The 17,572-nt window shown below is 54.5% G+C and overlaps 8 protein-coding genes across 8 annotated transcripts; 4 read left to right on the top strand and 4 right to left on the bottom strand.

The window, feature by feature from the left end:
- Positions 1-203: 203 nt before the first annotated feature.
- On the top strand, positions 204-2,198 carry M409DRAFT_59575 (uncharacterized protein; the record flags this gene model as incomplete). Its single annotated transcript, XM_033814233.1, has 2 exons — positions 204-1,835; positions 1,893-2,198. 2 exons carry the CDS (start codon positions 204-206, stop codon positions 2,196-2,198), a joined length of 1,938 nt encoding a protein of 645 aa, XP_033661668.1.
- Positions 2,199-2,892: 694 nt separating this feature from the next.
- M409DRAFT_28663 (uncharacterized protein) lies at positions 2,893-4,919 on the top strand (the record flags this gene model as incomplete). Its single annotated transcript, XM_033809132.1, has 2 exons — positions 2,893-3,300; positions 3,351-4,919. The coding sequence occupies 2 exons, from the start codon at positions 2,893-2,895 to the stop codon at positions 4,917-4,919; spliced, it is 1,977 nt and encodes a 658-aa protein (XP_033661669.1).
- A 50-nt stretch (positions 4,920-4,969) lies between these two features.
- On the bottom strand, positions 4,970-5,852 carry M409DRAFT_28664 (uncharacterized protein; the record flags this gene model as incomplete). The annotated part of the gene is made up of 2 exons (XM_033809133.1): positions 4,970-5,158; positions 5,214-5,852. The coding sequence occupies 2 exons, from the start codon at positions 5,850-5,852 to the stop codon at positions 4,970-4,972; spliced, it is 828 nt and encodes a 275-aa protein (XP_033661670.1).
- A 698-nt stretch (positions 5,853-6,550) lies between these two features.
- Positions 6,551-7,456, bottom strand: M409DRAFT_70116 (uncharacterized protein; the record flags this gene model as incomplete). Its single annotated transcript, XM_033818579.1, has 1 exon — positions 6,551-7,456. One exon carries the CDS (start codon positions 7,454-7,456, stop codon positions 6,551-6,553), a length of 906 nt encoding a protein of 301 aa, XP_033661671.1.
- Positions 7,457-7,997: 541 nt separating this feature from the next.
- On the bottom strand, positions 7,998-9,697 carry M409DRAFT_59578 (uncharacterized protein; the record flags this gene model as incomplete). The annotated part of the gene is made up of 3 exons (XM_033814234.1): positions 7,998-8,303; positions 8,372-9,244; positions 9,296-9,697. 3 exons carry the CDS (start codon positions 9,695-9,697, stop codon positions 7,998-8,000), a joined length of 1,581 nt encoding a protein of 526 aa, XP_033661672.1.
- A 636-nt stretch (positions 9,698-10,333) lies between these two features.
- Positions 10,334-11,310, top strand: M409DRAFT_59579 (uncharacterized protein; the record flags this gene model as incomplete). Its single annotated transcript, XM_033814235.1, has 2 exons — positions 10,334-11,039; positions 11,096-11,310. 2 exons carry the CDS (start codon positions 10,334-10,336, stop codon positions 11,308-11,310), a joined length of 921 nt encoding a protein of 306 aa, XP_033661673.1.
- Positions 11,311-11,674: 364 nt separating this feature from the next.
- M409DRAFT_59580 (uncharacterized protein) lies at positions 11,675-14,731 on the bottom strand (the record flags this gene model as incomplete). The annotated part of the gene is made up of 1 exon (XM_033814236.1): positions 11,675-14,731. One exon carries the CDS (start codon positions 14,729-14,731, stop codon positions 11,675-11,677), a length of 3,057 nt encoding a protein of 1,018 aa, XP_033661674.1.
- A 1,364-nt stretch (positions 14,732-16,095) lies between these two features.
- On the top strand, positions 16,096-17,165 carry M409DRAFT_70120 (uncharacterized protein; the record flags this gene model as incomplete). The annotated part of the gene is made up of 2 exons (XM_033818580.1): positions 16,096-16,939; positions 16,999-17,165. The coding sequence occupies 2 exons, from the start codon at positions 16,096-16,098 to the stop codon at positions 17,163-17,165; spliced, it is 1,011 nt and encodes a 336-aa protein (XP_033661675.1).
- Positions 17,166-17,572: the final 407 nt, after the last annotated feature.

Consider the following 17,572-nt stretch of genomic DNA (forward strand, 5'->3'; position numbering starts at 1 on the left):
ACGCCATGCCGCTGGACAACCACTCACGGAGACTGCCAAGTGCGACCAATGCAGAACTATGGGACTGTGCAACAGTTCGCACAGCCTGGTCGTATTGCCTTGTAATATAGTGGGCTGAGCGGTTGAAGATGTCTTGCCCTCAGTCATAGCTCACCTCGAGCTCGCTCGGTCTCGTCACTCCATTGTTCCAATTCACTCTCATTATGCCTTTGAACGCGAACGAAGAGGCCCTTTTGGGCCGACCGGCAACGACTGATCTCGATGACCATCAACGAGTTGAGTTCGCTCCTGAAGAGAAAAGCAAGATTGGCAAATGGACTCTCGCCGCGCTGATCCTCAATCGAACAATCGGCTCTGGAATCTTCTTGACACCCCATCGTGTCCTTGCGGGTACAGGTTGCGTTGGTGGTGCTCTGTGCGTCTGGGTCCTAGGCGCTCTCCTTTCAATATGCGGCTTGTACGTCTGGCTCGAGTGTGGGCTGTCCATGCCGCAGAGAATGGTGCGAGGAGAAGAAAAGCCAAGAGGAGTGCCGAGGTCAGGAGGCGAGAAAAATTACCTCGAGTTCATGTTCCCAAACACCCGGCTGAAGTTGACCCATATTCAGACGACCTGCTCATTCTCGATCATGTTCCTCCTCATGTACAACCTGAGCGGGAACGCAATCTCGTTCGCACTGCAAGTGTTGACTGCAAGTGGATACTACGACAAAGAGTCTGGAGAAGTGCCAGATTGCAGCGTTGTCATCGGCATCGCCATAGCCGCGTTGACTGCTGTCATTCTGCTCCACTCGTTCTCGAGGAGCATGGGTATATTCATCAACAATGGTTTCGCCATCCTCAAAGTCGCCTTGCTGCTCACCATCATCTGCCTCGGTATCGCCAAAGCCGCAGGAAGATTTGGCGGACCACAAGGTGTAGTCAGAAGCAACTTCACCCACGATGTCTGGCAGACGCAACGATCCGATGTTGCTTCTTGGTCGAACTCGCTCATGCTTTGCATGTACGCCTTTTCGGGATACGAGCAGCCATTTTACGTTCTTGCAGAGACCAAGAGCCCTCGCAAGCACTTCCCGAGGTACACCGTACTGGCAATGCTCATCGCTGGACTTTTGTTCCTGCTGGTCAACATTAGCTATCTTCTGGTTGTGGACAAGAGCGAGATCCTGCCTCGGCATCCTGGTGATATTCCCTCCGGTCTCGACCTTGCGACACTTTTCTTCGACCACTTATGGTCTGACGACCATCAAGCAGCTGCGAAGGCGATGGCTGCAATCACAGCGTTCTCCATCTTTGGTAACCTCTGGGTGATGACCTTCACCGCAGCTCGAGTCAAGCAGGAAATCGCCAAGGAAGGCATACTACCATTCTCCCTCTTCTTCGCCACATCTTACCGAACACCGTACGGTATGTGGCAACAATGGCGTTCCAAGAGTCCGCTCCCGGATGAAGAGGTTGACCAAGCACCCACAGCAGCTTTTGGTCTGCATTGGTTCACCTCCGTCTTGCAGATCGCTGTCACAGCAGCCATTGTCGATCCACGTACGACGTACTCGGTCCTTGTATCTCTGTACGCATACACCATCATTCTCGTTCTTGGTTGCTGGGTTTCCATTGGCCTTCTTCTCACCAAGATGAGAAAGCGATTCGACTGGCAAGCCACACGTCGATATCGACCATGGATGTCTCCAGCACATGCGATTATCTATGCTCTCGCGACCGCCTTCATGCTCATCGCAGCTTTTGTTCCAACCAAGCGAGGGTCTCCTTTTGATCAATCTTTCACCAGCATTCCATGGTACATAGTTCCAGCGGTCGGGATCACAGGGCCTTTCTGGGTAAGAGTCCACGCTGAGTGTTCTGTAACGCACATGCTGACGTGAATCCTTCCACAGGGCATTTTGTACTACTGGGCTTTCCTGCTCTATGAAGCGAAGATCAAAGGTCGAGAGCTCGTAGTGACAAGGCAGGCATATTGGAAGCCTGATCCTCATTGTCCAGGCGAGTACATCCAACTTGCCGAGAAGATTGACCACACATGGGAGATCGCCATTCCAGAAGACATGTCGTACGAGTTTGACAAGCCACTCAATGGTGAGGGTAGGGCTGATCTCGAGATGGTTGGTGGAGGGAGGAGGAACCGATTTCGCAAGCAGCCGGCTGTGGATGAGGGGCGAGCATCCGATACCTTTGAGGAGTGATGAGGGCCACGTACGTTTGTATTTTCGTGGCTCTTGGCTGGGAAAGGCATCGTTGTGGTAGAGGTTTGCGAACGTATCAAACGTCCATCTGTATCCAAGCACCCCTTTCATCCAGTCAATCATGGACAGGCGGGGATGAATAGCTTCGTTGAGTGTCTGGAGCCCAAGGGGCAGAGCAACAGCACACGTGGAGCCATCTTGATTCCGTGCGGAATCTCCGTCCAAGAGACTAGGTAAGTGCCAGTGGACTGGTATCTGATGTTTTCGGACACAAGGTCAATGACATTCCTGCTGTTAGGGTTTCATGTTCGCTTTGAGCCATTGCTGTTCGACATTGACGTTTAGAAAGCCTATGTAGCTCGCAAGATCAGAACTGCTGGAGGCGATGTTGCGCCTTCACGTGACATGGTGCGCGAAGTGGGTCTCAGGGCTCTCGGCCCATGGCCCGTTTCCTTCCAACGGCTCGTTGCTTCTTAGGATCCACCAACCATCGCGAGAGACATTCAACAGAGTCTCGACCACAGAGCATGGATTCTGTATTGCACGAAGTCGGAACGTGGAAGAGGGGAGTCGAATCTTGCTGCTCTTGACATGAATTGCTAACCTCTACCACGCTCGAGAACATAGTGCATGTGGCCATGTGTAGGGAGAGGCCATTCTTCGACCCCTGGAGAGGCTGGGAGGACAGTCTGTCATGGCCGAGGAACCCAATGGATCGATCCTGTCCAGGCGCAGCAGCATCTGGTTGAAGGATATCACCTCCAGCGGCTTGGCCAAGTTGCTCGCATTCGAGACATCTCGAACAGCCCTGCGGCCGGGGCGAGACTTGTACAAGAGGCTTCGAAAAGACGATTTCCGTATTCTCAACATCGAACAGTATGAAGCGTCTGGTATCGCCGCGGCTAAAAGACACTCGTGCTGCCTTAGCACTCACAAGTTGAGCTCGTTCCCCAACGAAGATGGCTACGCAGCAGTATCCTATACCTGGAAGTCGCATGCCCAGCGCTGGAACTTTGGCCTTGACCATGCCTCTGTCGAAGTACAGGGCCAAGTGTTTCCTGCTGCTGCTCGAGTGGCGCCCATGCTGGCAAGCCTTTATGAGGTATTCACGTGAGGCTGACTTGTACGATTTCAGCTGACGAATACCATTAGAGCGGATTTCGAAACGTTTGGATAGATGCTCTCTGCATCAATCAACTGGACGTCTCTGAGCGTAGCAACCAGGTCGCACGTATGAGGCAGATCTACTCGAATGCGTCGCAAGTCGTGGTTTTTCTAGGCTCTGGTTCGCCCAACACGGATGCTCTCTTCGACTTCCTGAATCATGGATCCATCAAAGGTCTTCGAATGTCTAGTGCAGAGCTCTCTGGTCTTCTTGAAGTCGTCTCCAACCCCTATTGGCAACGTGCTTGGATCATTCAAGAAGTCGCTGTTGCTCGGAGCGTTGTGCTCATTTGCGGGGCTAAACGTACGTCCTGGGATCGCCTTGTGCATAGCATGGCCCGTTGGGATGTCTCAGAGTGGGCACGTCCGATCTCTTCAGGCAGCGATTTTCCGGGAAGAGAAATCAGAATGATAGACAATTTTCGAACAGAACGGCATGGGTCCCTCATTGAAGTCCTTCAAAAGACGCGCTCTTCTAAGGCCTCCAACGCTCTGGATGTGATATACGCCAAACTCGGACTTGCGAACGACGCCTCTACACTCGTGTCCAGGGTCACATACAGCATAGATGCTTCCACGTTGTTCAAATCCATTGTCAAGCGCCACGTCACGGCGAAACACGATCTCTACATCATCTGCCTCGTAAGAGAAAGGCAAGAGGACGGGGTTCATCTTCCGAGCTGGGTTCCTGACTGGACCAAGTCGACAAACCGCTATCCGCTTCTACGCTTCTTCTTCTCGGGATGGGTGAATATCACTCACCAAGCTCACGCGAAGATGAATGTCAGCTTTTCGAATGACCTGAACGAGATACGTGTTCTCGGCTTGCTCCTAGACACCTTGGGACCGTCTGCCTCTTCAAATCTAGATAAGGAAGCTGCTGGCCAATCTGCAAGAGAGATGTTTCCCAGTATCTGCAGGGCTGCGCTCGCGGCTCACTTCGTCTTGCCCAGGCAGAGCGAGTCGGCCAGTATCCCCCGGGAGTTCGTTGATTTGTTCGCATCGACTGTGGCACGACTCGAAGACGAGGATGAGAGGGAACGTACCCACACGAAGCGAACCCTTCACAGGACATTGTATGCCATGGCGGATGCTCAAGATACTGATCAGCGACCTTGGGAAGTGGAGCACCACTCTAATGAGTTGAGCACAGATGACTTCAGGCGTTGGCATGAGGCTAATCGCAAAGTCGTGATAGCCGGGCGGACTGTTGCAGCATGGGCGAAGGCATACAGCACAGTGCTCGAGACTGGTGACAAAGAGGTTTCGGGATCCGAGAACCTCAGCACTGGTGGCCTAGAAAGATCCCTCACTGCTATGGCCTGGAACCGCAAGCTAACCAGTACTGTTTCAGGCCGTCCAGCACTCGTACCAGAAGCTGCCATCCAAGGTGATCTCGTTTGCGCACTGTACGGATGCCCTGTGCTTGTGGTCCTTCGTCAAAACAAACACTACATCTTCATTGGAGAATGCTTCGTGGAAGACTTCATGGACGAGAAGCAGCACTTTAGTGCCCTTGTGGAGCCAATGCGAGAGATGATGTTCAACCTGCGCTGACGATGCTCTCATCTCTCACTAGCCATCTGGAAGACGCAGACTGACAGGGCTCAAAGATTCATGTCTTTCATTGCTGTCAATGTATCGAAGTCCTCTATCCGTCGTGCCAGGCTATCTACCCAGGACCCGAGATCATCGAGAAGGGACTCTTTATAAGCATTATCCGACTTGACAGCGAACTGCACAAGATGCCGATGAGCTTCGAGCAGGAGTTTGGTGCCGGATTCGACGTTTCCACCCTGCCTCAAAGTCAGCACTTGGAGACGCACCTCTCGTCATCGCCATTCGACCCACCTGGAACATCTCAAGTACAGCCCGAAAACTCGGGCTTCCAAACTCATACCGCACCAACAGCATATGCAAGATGTGCTGCATAGGCGGAAATGTATCGATAGCATTGATCGACGCCTCGTCAACCCTCCTTCGCACGCGAGAACACACATCCTCCTCATACGTTTGACGTTGAACCGGTCGCAACCATTGCTGGAGTAACCAATCTTCCATGTCGGTCTCTTTACTCTCCAGTAACGGCGCGAACAGCTTCCTCATACAGGTTTCGAATCTCGCCAACGCCGTCTCTATCGCCTTGTACGTGCTCATCGGCACCACATCCCGCCATTCTTCGAGTTCCCGAAGCTCCAGCACAACTCGACACAGCAGTTTGAAAGACCCCAACAGCAGCGCCAGCGATTCAGCAATGCAAGTATCGGTGACCGGACAAGAACACGTCGCAGGTGGTGGTTTCGGCATCTCCTCGAGATCGACGTGCGGCGGCAGCTCATTCAATGTCCCTCCTAGAGTCGACGGAATAGCGGTCGGAATCGGCGTGGGAAGTAGAGGCGCTGGAGCTGGGACTGCAGGAGACGGTAACCGGCTCGACCAGGCACCCACAGGTGGGAAGTAGGAATTGGGGTTCAGCATTCCGTTGGGCATGGCATATCTCAAAGCACCAGTCCCAAGAAGGGTCAAAGATGGAATAGAAGAACACTCTGTTCACCTCTCATGACCAAAACCAAACCCACAAGACGTCAAGCTCGGTTCAAACTACACCCATGCCTCGCATGACGACACTCCTTGTAAAACGACCATTCCGTTTCCCCCTCGTGGTAGAATCCAGGATCACGACGGAGCTCCCCTGTTGTACCTCGCTCGCATTTTGGAACAACATCAATGGCACGCCGCTGGGCCAAGCATCCGTCGCCGGGGCTTCGTCGGTGCGGGTAGGGGAGAGCCTTGTAAAGCTGATGCTGGCCTCCATGGGGTTGGCTGGGGCATGACTGGCTGGGGTCGGGGATCGAAGGGGTTGTTTCTGTTGGAAGTCAATGTGGAGGGCAATGGTGGTCTTCGTGCCGTATTTGCTTATGGCCATCGACGACACCAACATGTTAGAGATGTGAGAGTTCTGAAAAGGGTAAAGTTTCTTGCATATTTCAATTCCATTTCAATGCTTCCCTCGTCTACCTTCGCCTGTCGCTAATGCTGCCTGCTGAATGCTTCTCATAAGCACATGGGTATCTCAAAGAACCGCAGAAAGAAGAAGCCACCCTGTACGCCCAATTGACTCCTTCGCTAAGTCATATGCTGTCCGTCATGCCATTGTCAAACCATCCTTCCCATCCTAACAAGCCGCATCAGAGCGGCATGTCTACGAACGGGGCAAAGCTCCTGCCGCCGAACCTCTCCATATCGTCGTCATCCACATCCATATCATCATCGTCGTCTTCATCCCTGCTCAATCCTCTCTTCGACGATGCGTTCAGTCCGTTGCCGTTCTGCATGACAGTGTCCGAAGGCGCCGTTGCAGAGACCGCGCGCCTAGCGCAGAGGATGTCCCAGTAGCCTTGCAACAGTCTCTTCATGCTGTCGTCGAAGTTCACGCAGAATCGCTGCGCCTGGCACAGCTGCATCGCCTTGATGTAATCCACGTCCTCGTGCGTCTCCATCAGATATGCCGCCACTACGCCCGCGCTCCGCTCGTTTCCAGATTCGCAGAAGACGAGGACTTTGCCGAGTCGTTGGCCATTCGTGGCCTGGTGGGTTCTGGCGAGGTGGGCGTTGATGATTTGTGTGTTGTGGGGAAAGGACTGGATGAGATCTTGGTTCGAGGCGAGGTCGATTGTGTGGTGTTCGAGGCCCAGCTTCTCGGCGACTTTGAGCGCCGAGTTCATGAGCCTGCTCTCGAAGGTGTGCTTCTGCCGCACGCCAAGCAGCATCGTGACACCCTCGCGCTGCAACCACGCCTCGTCTTTCGCCGCCGTCATGGGTCCGAGGCAGAGGAAGGGGAGGATGGTCTGTGCCTCGCGACGTCGCTCGTATGTCCATTCTAGGGGCGCATTCTGCTGGACGAGGTTGTTGTAGTTGACTTTTTGGAGGAAGTTGTAGGAGCTGTTGCGCATGGCCGAGATGGCGATCTCAGGGACGGCATCGGCGTTGAGGGCGGGCGGTGGGACGACGATGCGCGGCGGAGTCGGCGTGCGGTACGTGTAGATGTCGGCTTTGTGAGGGTATTGCAGTACGGCGCCATCGTGGTGTGCCATGCTGGCGAAGACGTCGAGGGGTTCGGGTGGAATGATGATGGTGGTGGTGCGAAGTTGGAGGGTGCGAAGTCGGAGAGGGCGAGGGTTGGAAGGCGACGGCGCCTTCAAGTGCCGGATGCGATCACAAGGGCGGCGAGTGTCCAGTGTTTTAAAGTGTGAGTGCAGGTGAAAGTGAAAGAGAACGAGTAGAGGGAACTATAGAGCCGAGAAGTGAAGTCGAGTGAAGCGACCCCGCAATGCAGGCATCCAGGCACAAACGCAGGTGCCCGTGAAGACTCGAGCCTTCACTTATTCACCGCTTGCAACGGACTTGCATGTGACAATCACGTTCAGCTACTCACGGCCCATCATCAAGCACACAGTATGGTTTAGCCTCGAGTATCTGGCCATCACAGATGCGGCCCGTTCGAGTGGTCATTCGAAAAGGTCCCTGAAATCAGGGACATGCCTCCCTTGAGAATGTCGCTTCATACTGCCCCTGTATTGGATCCATTAGGCTCATCTTTGACCATCAAATGGCAGAAAACATTGTCTCACTCTATCAAAAGGAACTATCTGCACGATGCAGCCTGATATTCACACCTCCAGCCACCTTGTCCACCAGTTTCCAATCACATGGCAATCGCCCCTTTGGCAAAGCAGACCCATCAATCGCATCGAACTTTTGCAGAAGCCTCACCATAACATATGCGACCTCAGCGAGAGCGAATTGTTGGCCTATACATATCCGAGGACCAGCGTTGAAGGGAAGGTAGTGGAAACCAAGTTTGCGACCCTCCCATCGCTCGGGATCGAAGCGGTCGGCATCGGGGCCCCAAAATTCTGGATCGGAGTGCATTGTCCAGAGCTATGGAAGATATGTTAGTACTGGGCAGAGAGGTAGAGTGCAGTATTGTAGAAAAGGTGCAGACATACCTCCCATGCAACAAGATGACCTTTGGGTATAAATACCGGCGACGTCCCATCACGGCCACCACCGAACGGTAGCGATGTATCCTTCGCGGATTCACGGAAGTTCACAGGAACCGCAGGATACATTCTCAGGACCTCGTTCAAGAACCACTGAAGATACGAACAATTCTTCAGCCGGCTGAGCGTGATCTCCTTCGGCCGATCGAAAGATCCAAAGTCGTCGACGATGATGTTGCGAAGCTTCTTAAAGATATGCGGATACTGTGCCAATGAAGCCAAACAAAACCCCAGTGTTCCCGAGATGGTGTCGCTCCCGGCCAGGAGGATGTTCAAGAGCTGGGAACGTAGCTCCTTTGGATCATCGACGTCCGCGACAAGAGCATCCAGAACGACGTACTTTCCCGTCATTGGCTTCTTCTCTGAGCCGCCGCCTTTCAAACGACGCAGTACATACGTATCGACGAAGTTGTGGACGACTTTGCACTGGTCTTTGAACTTCTGATCGTGGATCAACCAGAACAGGTCGCCCAAGATCATCGACTTGGCCGTTGTCTTCTCGGCAGTGAAGAAAGCGTCGACGAACTGCAACATCTCTTTCTTGGTGACCAGGGTGCTCGTGTTTGTGCTGTCGTCTTTCAGACTGTACACGCTCTCACCGAAGAGAAAGTCAGTGGCCGTGTCCATTGTGAACCGCTCCAACAGAGGCTGGATATCGAAACGGGGAGTCCATTCACCCTGTTCTGAGGCACTCGGAAGGGCGTTCAAAAGATCCGTGAGATGTGTCTCGAAGAGGTCCAAATCCGCTATCTGTTCACGCATAAACTGCGGTCTCAGAAGAGCTCGAGAGTGTTCCCATGTAGGTCCATTCGCAGAGAACTGTGATCAAATCAGCCTAGCACGTATTCAAAACCCGTCAAGAAGCCATACAATCCCCAACCCAAGCAGCGGCTCCAGCGCATTCACCCTCGCCGCTGACTGCTGAAAATCCTGAAACTGCGTCGCCAACACAGCCTGCAAATTCCTCGGATCAAACGTGTAATACCACGTCTCGCCAGGCGGCAACTTCACACGAAAAGTCTTGCAGTCTCGTCCGAGTTTGGCGCTCATTTCGTTTTTACGATTGAGAAAGGCGTAGGATAGGCGGTTGCTCTTCATCCCACCCATCTCCACCCGGAGGGTCTGCACGCCAAAGACGTCCCATGGTTTCCAGAGTGGCGAGGGCTGACAGCCGAGGGATTTCTCTTTCGATGTGTGTCGGATCTGTGCGAAGATGAGGTAGGTGGTGAAGAGCGCTGCGGCCGCCGCCGGCAAGAAGAGTAGAAGTCCCATTTTGAGGCTTGACTGAGTGTAGTGGTGCAGGACCAGCTACCTACCATATACCGTCGATCTGACACATCTTTGTAGATTCACGAACGTGAGCCTTACTCAGCTGTGCCTACAAAGCTCGCAAGCCTCGCTCTAACAGACAGAGCTCCATGTCCTCAGCTCGCTAAATGAGATAGGGTGGATCTGAGGTGGAAGTCGCAGCACGCGCGCGACGCTGCGGCTCTTGGTCTGTGCGGAGCTGAGGATCACGCGCTAGGAATCCTGGGAGTGAAGGATTTTAGGGTGCGAATGAGAGCTATGCTGTTTTAGGAAGGAGTGGCTTGTGGAATGGTATAGGTTACTTCGAGGTCTTGGGCAAATATGGTAGGATATGAGGTTTGATTGGAACATCGCCACGTTGATAGCGATTGTGGAACCTCTTGCGGATGAATGTCGTCCGACAGGCAACCAAAAATGTTGAAAGGACAATCGCCGAACGTCCGGATCGATGAGTCGACGTCAAGCCAACAACACCTTCCGAAGACATATATATACCATGCCATCCTCCCTACATACGACTCTCAAAATCACAAGGTGACCTCCAGATTCCCCTCCATTCCCTCACAACTGCCTCGCAAATACCACCCCTCAACAAACAACATGGCAGCCCCTCGCCTCTCCTACACAAAAAACACCCACACAACCACCTACCCCAGCATCACCCCCACCAAACCCAACCTCTCCACCACAGACAAAGTCGTCCTGATCACAGGAGGCTCCGGAGGTATCGGCCGCGCCACAGCCTCGTCATTCGCAGCCTCCAACCCAAGAGCACTCATCCTCCTGGGTCGACGTGCCGATGCTCTAGCTGAGACGGAAGCGCTCGTGCGCTCGAAGAATCCCAAGGCTGTGGTCCGCACCTACCAGGCCGAGCTCTGCGATGCCCCAAGCGTACGCAGCATCATGAACACCGTCGCCGGCGAGTACGGCAGTATCGACGTCGTCGTCCACTGCGCCGGCGTCCTGGCCCCTGTGACGCCCCTTCTCGAAGCCGACCCCTCAACCTTCCTAGAAGGCTACAAAACCACCATCCTCGGGACTCTCGTAACCGCCCAATCGGCCGTCCTCGCCAACAATACCAAACCCCTAACATTCATAAACCTCACCACAGCGGGTATCCTCTTCCCACCCTTCCCAGGCATGGGCGCCTACGTGAGCAGCAAAACCGCCGCGCTCAAGCTCCTGCAGTGTTTCGCGGCGGAGAATGCGAACTTGAGGGTGCATCATGTGCATCCGGGGTTTTTGGAGACGGAGATGTCGAGGCAGTTGGGGGAGAAGATCAAGTTGCCTTTTGGGTTTGATGATAGTAAGAAACATTTTCCTCTGTGCCGAAAATGCGTGGCTTTGCTGATGTTTGTAAAGTTTCTCTTCCTGCCGACTTCCTCGTGTGGATCGCCTCGCCCGAGGCAGAGTTCCTGCGGGATAAGATCGTCTTCGCGGCGTGGGATGTCGACGAACTGAAAGATCGTAAGGAAGAGATCCTCGGCGGAGCGCCAGGGACCGGCGAGCTGTGGTTGAGATTCCAAGGATTTCCTCGATATATCAACGACCAGCTGCTTCCACTTGCCGGACAGTGAGACCTGATGGCGACGAGAGACGGGACTGAGAGGAGTTTGATCAGCACCACAATCCTTTCGTACAGATTACATACTACATAGTAGATATGCTGCCCGATAATAGCCTAGATCTTGACTTCTCCGAAAACATTTCCTCACATACTCTGAAATTTCTTCTTCTGCGGGTGGTCGCACTTCTCACAGTGGGTATCATTTCGAAACAAACAGAAAAACAAAACGACAGTTCAGCATCGACGCATGAGACCTCCCAAAAGTTCCGAAAGAGAGAACTCGCCGGTTCCTTCTCCTCGCTCGCGATAAAAACAGACATAACAGATACATTACCCAAACATTGATGGTTCAAAGAAAGTGTGTGGTCGTGAGTTTAGTCGGTGCCACCGACTTGGATGCCTAGACCCATTGATGCAGGCGCAGCAGTGGGCTTCTCTTTCTCTTCGGCTATGGTCTCGCTGATGGCCATGCCGATTGGTATCATTGGGTGCTGCCTGCGGATGACATTCTCAGGACTTTGCGGTCGGCTTACTGCAGTGGGAATCTCTGGCAGAGGGGCTTGGGGTGGCGGCGCCGGTGGGCCCAGTCCGGCTAGGGACACACCAAAGTCAATCGATGGGAGCGAGGTGCGACTGCGTGGAGCCCGCCGGGTACGGGGTGGTGGATTGGCAGGGAGAGTCTCTGGAAGCTGGCCTAGCAAAGTCATGGGAAGGTCGGCTGACTCTTCGACCAGCTTTGGGGTGTTGGGGTTGAAGGCTGGCGTGGTTCGTACGGTTTGCATGGTCGCAATGGAACGAGAGGGCTTCAAACTGCGGATTGGGACAGTCGTTACTCGTGGCTGACCAGTAGGAGCGCCACTGTTGCGCACAGAAGCCAGGAAAGGCGCAGGGTTGGAACGGACTTGCAGACTGGTTGGTCGGGCAAGGCGCGTGCCGTTGGCCTGGGCCTGTGAAGTTACATCTACGACCGCGGACGATGGGGATCGTTTGAGGCCCATAGTCTGTTGTTGCACGAAAATGGCTGGCGGAGGTGGAGCGGTGCTGGCGGTAGGGAACAAAGAAAGCCTGGCAGATGGAGATCGTTTCGGCGACTTGGCTGGAAGCCTTGGTGGAGATCTAGATATAGATGACTTGCGTGCCGGAATGTGTGACGAATCAATGTTCGTTCTTGACGCGATGTCCACTTTGGCTGTCAAGGTCGTGACAGCCGGGATGGGAGAGAAGACTTCGGGTTCGTCCGATGCGCGCTTGTTGGCCTTTGGGGGCGTAGCATCGACTGCAGGGGCCCGAAGTGGAAGGCTGAAGGAGTTGGAGTTGCTTCTTAGTGGCCGAGAATGAGGCGATTGATATGAAGGCGAACTAGGGTCAGACTTGTGTATGGCTCGTGCGGCTGCCGTATCGAGAAGCGGTGGCATCGGTATTGTCGCTGTCTTGTGGCTAGGCGAGGTTTTGTTCGCCCAGGTAGTCGGGTCAGGCAGGTCGGCAATGAACGATTCAGGACGTTCTTCCAGCGTTGCTGCAAGCGGTGAATCACGCCTCGTATCGTTGTCTGCAGTGACCTTCAGGTTCGGTACGCTGTGAGCCTGCAGAGCCGTTAGACGGTTGTGCGTTGGAGATGAGTTTGGATGTGTCATCGGCGAGCCATAGCCCATGATCGGTGACTCGATCGTTCCCTCCAATGCGGCAAGTTTCTGTTGCAATGCGTCGTCGGCTTTGGTGCTTTCAGGAAGATGCGTATCTTTCAGAGACAGAGGTGCAGCTGACCGTCTCTTAGCCAAGGTGTACGACGAAAGGCTTCGATAGGGCACCTTGCTGGCAGCAACATCTCTTGCGCCTTCGGAGCTTTCTTTCGGCAGGTCAGAAGGCGGTGTCGAGGTGATGGAGTTTGTGCGAGAAGCGGCAGCAACGCTGGTGGCGACAGTTGAATGTGAGGCTCGCACGCTGTTGCGGAGTTTGTCAAGCTGCTGTTGCTCAACAGACATGCTCGTGGATGAGCTGTTCGACGGTGTGTCAGAAGGAGCTCTGGGTCTGGTCTTGACTTCTTGATCCTCCGCTGCCGTTGTATACACTTCGTTCGTTACGTCTGTCGTATGGTCCGAATGCACCGCAGCTGCGTCATCTTGACCAGTTTGCACCGGAGGAAATGCTTCGAGCACTTCACTACTAGGTGATGTGACGATAGAAGGCTTTGTTGGGTCCCGTTTGACTTGGTAACGATGGCTCTGGCTAGGCGTTTTCTTGAGGTCGATCTTGGGTGGTTCTCCCGTCTTCGGTCTGTTCGTCTTGGATGTCTCAGAATCTGAACGAACTCGTTTGCCTCCCAAGACTTCGATCTCCCGCTTAATGGCGGTCATCCACTCATCCATCTCCTGAGCTCCAGGCATCACGATCAGGAAGTTTGAAGACAATCGCTTCGCAGCCTGATTGCGTATTCCAAATCTGGAGAGAATCGAGTGTGGCGTGGAGACTACGGTGCCATGTGTATCGACTGTTTGAGCGATCTGAAGAACGTGATGTCTGCCAGGTATCAAGTCAGACGCATACGCAGCCGAGTCCTTTCCGAGTTGTAGCATTCTCTCGGGCAAGCGATCAGTGGGCCCTTCACTCGCATACTGTAAGAGAAATCCGGATGTCGTCAATACGAAGATCCTTTCTGGCAACCTTTGATTCGATATCGATCCGCTAGCAGCATGCCTGATGGCTGACTTGACCGTGGTTCCGCTTCCTCGATTGCCAGGAATGTTCAACGACGACAGATTGCTTCCTTGCTCAAACAATCCGCCAGATGTACGACTCTTTGCCTTGTGTGAGGACGGTTCAGTAGTCACTGACGACACTTCCAGTACTCCTGACTTTCGTGACTGCGGCCAGACCTGGAACAAGGGAGGGGGGTCGAACGATCGAAGTTTGCGATCAGTCGGTAGAGGTGGAAGAGGCTCCTTTAAAGGCATATGCCTGGCTCCTCGTCCCGTGTATGACCTCGACGTGGTTGGCCGTACTCGTCCTTGCTCGGCGTCTGCATTCTGCACGCGTGCAGCGATGTCAGGCTTTTGGAGGGTAGCAGCGCTGTTCGAGTTCGCACGTGGAGGACCAGGTGGGGATTCCAGGCCAGGCTCTGCATATCCTCGTAGCTTTTCAACCTTGGGCTTGCTGAAGAGGCTGAACAGGGGCATTTTGGACGAGACACGAGAGCGCAACTCAGGTCGCTGTGCAGAGTCTTTCAGCGGAGTGGGAGGAAGACCATGGCTCTGTTGGCGGACAACATCAGGACGCGTGCGCAGAGATTTGCCTCTCTTCAAGTCGTTGGGCGAAGCAGCAGGCGGGCCATCTACAAGTAAGTTTGTTTGTGATCGTGATAATTCCGGGAGTTTGTTTGGGGCATGGCCGGCATTATCGGTGGACTCGAGATGCGTTTCGACAGGCGCATCCATGTAAGAAGTAGGGCCGCGACCCTAGCACGACTGTGCAGCGCGTTCGCAGATTCAAGTGGGCGGACGGGTCGCGCGACTCGTATCTGGTGTAACCAACGGGCATACACACACCGATCGTGGGTCCCGCAATATATGAGCAGTGGCGGTGGCTTGTGCCAGGAAGAGTAGTCGATGGAGGCGAAAGGGCAGCAGGTCCGTGAGTGTGGGAGGACAGAGGAAGCAGCAGAACAGTCAACGCTGCCACACGTTTTCTGGGAGTTGCATGTCGAAGGCCCATGGGGGAGACGAGGTGAAATGTGGGATCTTCTCTCTTACCTGGCCAACGGTGCAGGACCAATTGCTCGGTAGGCTATGAAACATTAAAGCAGACGCGGCCAATGGCGCGGCCGCAATCGACGGCTATGGAGCGAAGCTTGCCTCGCGGAGGCCACGGGAGACAGCATAGTGGCCCAAGCGGCGCAGAAGGCGAGTCCCTTTAGGAGCACGTCTGGATACGGGGAATTGCGTCAATCCTCTGCCGGCGGTGTTGGCGGGCTTCGCAGCTGCAGAAGTCAACAGCCGATGCGCTGCAAATTGAGATGGGAACAGCAGCAGCAGGAAGCTGACGGCGTCGCTGCGGACGCAGGCTGCGGACGCAGGTCGTGCAGCAGCGTCGCCGCGGACAGGGGAGAGCGAGTCTATCGCCCGTGATGATCGGAGCGAGGCTAATGTGATGCTGGGGGACCCAAGTCGTCACGCCCTGTGTTTTGGTCGTGATGAAGCTTCTGGCGGCCAAACAACGCGCGCTGTCGCGTTGTTGGTGGCCCCAAACAAAAGCCTGAAAGCAGACGGGGCAGAGATTAAACCCTCCAGACCCCTGCAGTCACGGATCCTGGCCGTCGCGGCGTGCGGCCGTTGGACGACAGGCCAACGACTCTCCAAATTGGCGATGCCTGAGTTGGGAGGCTCGGGTGCGGTCAGGGGCTGGCCGCGGGGAGTGGCCGCGCATCTCAAAATCACAAGCCCGCCTCGTCGTCTGGCGGTGATGGATGATCATCCCTCGCCACATGTGCGCGAGCACTCGACTGCTGCGAACGAAGCGCATGATGCAGATGCACGAAGAAAAAAGCAGGCTGTCTAGTTGCGGCGGGCGGCTCTCGGGGAGACTGAGCTGGTGTCGTTCGGCAAAGCTGCTGCATGCACGTACGCGAGACGGCTGCTCCCGCCGGATCTGCGCCTTTGTGCATTCACTTCACATCCGACGTCTCTGCTGACTTGTCACATGAGTCTGCAACGCATTGGACGTCACTCGAGACGCTCCACACGCCCCTCTCGTATATAACACGTCCTACGATTATCCACAATCACCCCTTCAGCAAATCACGATGCCCGATGTGAACTCGATCAATCCGCCGTCCTCCAGGCCCCGCGCCATGTCAGGCTCTCCCATATCTCAGCGCCCACGCCGCATATCAATCGATGCTGCCAGGCCAAGCCCACCTTCGCCCAGGTCACCCTCACTGTCATCTCTTCAAGCCGCTGCGGCAATCAATGCAGGACTGCACCGCTCGTCCGGGGGAGCTTCACCGAGCTTGGAACGCAGGCGGTCTTCGCTCATGAACAATCTTACTCTGAACGACCCTGCTGTACCATCACCGGGAGAGCTCCAACAAGTCAACGGAAGCAACGCCGGCAGCCCCCGCATGAGTAGAAGGTCATTCGCAATGGCTACCGCAGATCCCCATCACCAGAGGCAGCCGAGTCTGGGTGAGCTGCATCAAGAACTCGAGAACGAACAAGAGGCACAGGTAAATCGACTTCTTCACATGATCCGACTGCAGCAGGACCAGTTGGTGGCGATGCAGAGGCAGCAGCAAACCCCGGCAGAGCCGTCGTCGGCATCCTCAGAACATACCAGGTTTCCCACTCCACCATCTGCTTTGCAAACTCCCGCCAGCACTGCCGTGACCGAGCAGTCATCACCACGCTCGACTTCGATACCCCACTTCCCTCGTCCCCACTCCCTCTCACGCCAATCTTCCGCACGACTCTCCAGCAGAGGCAACTCGCCAGCTCTGCGTCCTCAACGAGCAGAGTCAGGAAGTCTAGGGCCTTTGACAGAGGACTTTTTGCTGGGCGGCACGAGAGATGAGAGCGCGTTCTACCAAGCCGAAACGCAGATGCTGACGCGAGAAAATCAAATGCTGAAATTAAGAATCCGAGAGCTGGGTAAGTTGAAGCTTTTCCCCGTTCAGATATATGCATGACATTGCGCTAATGACGAACAGAACGTCAGGTGTCAGAGATGGGCAGCTCGAATGCGATTGCAGGAGGTCAAACGGGTAACAGCCTTCCACAACTGCATTCACCACTTGCAAGTCCACCGGCGACGTTCGCAAGTGAGCCGGCACTGCCCGTGCCTGCAGAGGTTGGAGCAACTGCAAAGGTTGACTGATGAAGCTGTACGACTATGAATCATGACCTACATGTGGCAAGCGAGGCGTTGGTGGAGATATGGCGTTGCGGTTGGTTTTGAGGAGGGATGCCCGGCCCAGAGCAAGACATATCCTGCCCTACGTATAACTTGGGTGCCTCGGAGAACTCGCTCATAGCAGAGAGTCACGTCGTTACGATTTGACTGTGAGAAATGCCTAACAAGAAGATCTTGGGCTTGCCTGCGGGGGTAGGCACAATGATTACCTGGTTGGTTTGACTGCGCTATGCAGGCGATGTCGTACCTTATTTGATTGATTCATTCACACTGTTCCCAAGCGGCGGCAAATGCGACCTGCTGATCTTTGTGGTTGTTGATGCCCAATGTCACGTGCTGAAAATTGCGTGCATGCCTGAATGCCTGGCGTT

This window comes from Zasmidium cellare (assembly GCF_010093935.1).
Source record: "Zasmidium cellare ATCC 36951 unplaced genomic scaffold M409scaffold_45, whole genome shotgun sequence".
NCBI lineage: Eukaryota > Fungi > Ascomycota > Dothideomycetes > Mycosphaerellales > Mycosphaerellaceae > Zasmidium > Zasmidium cellare.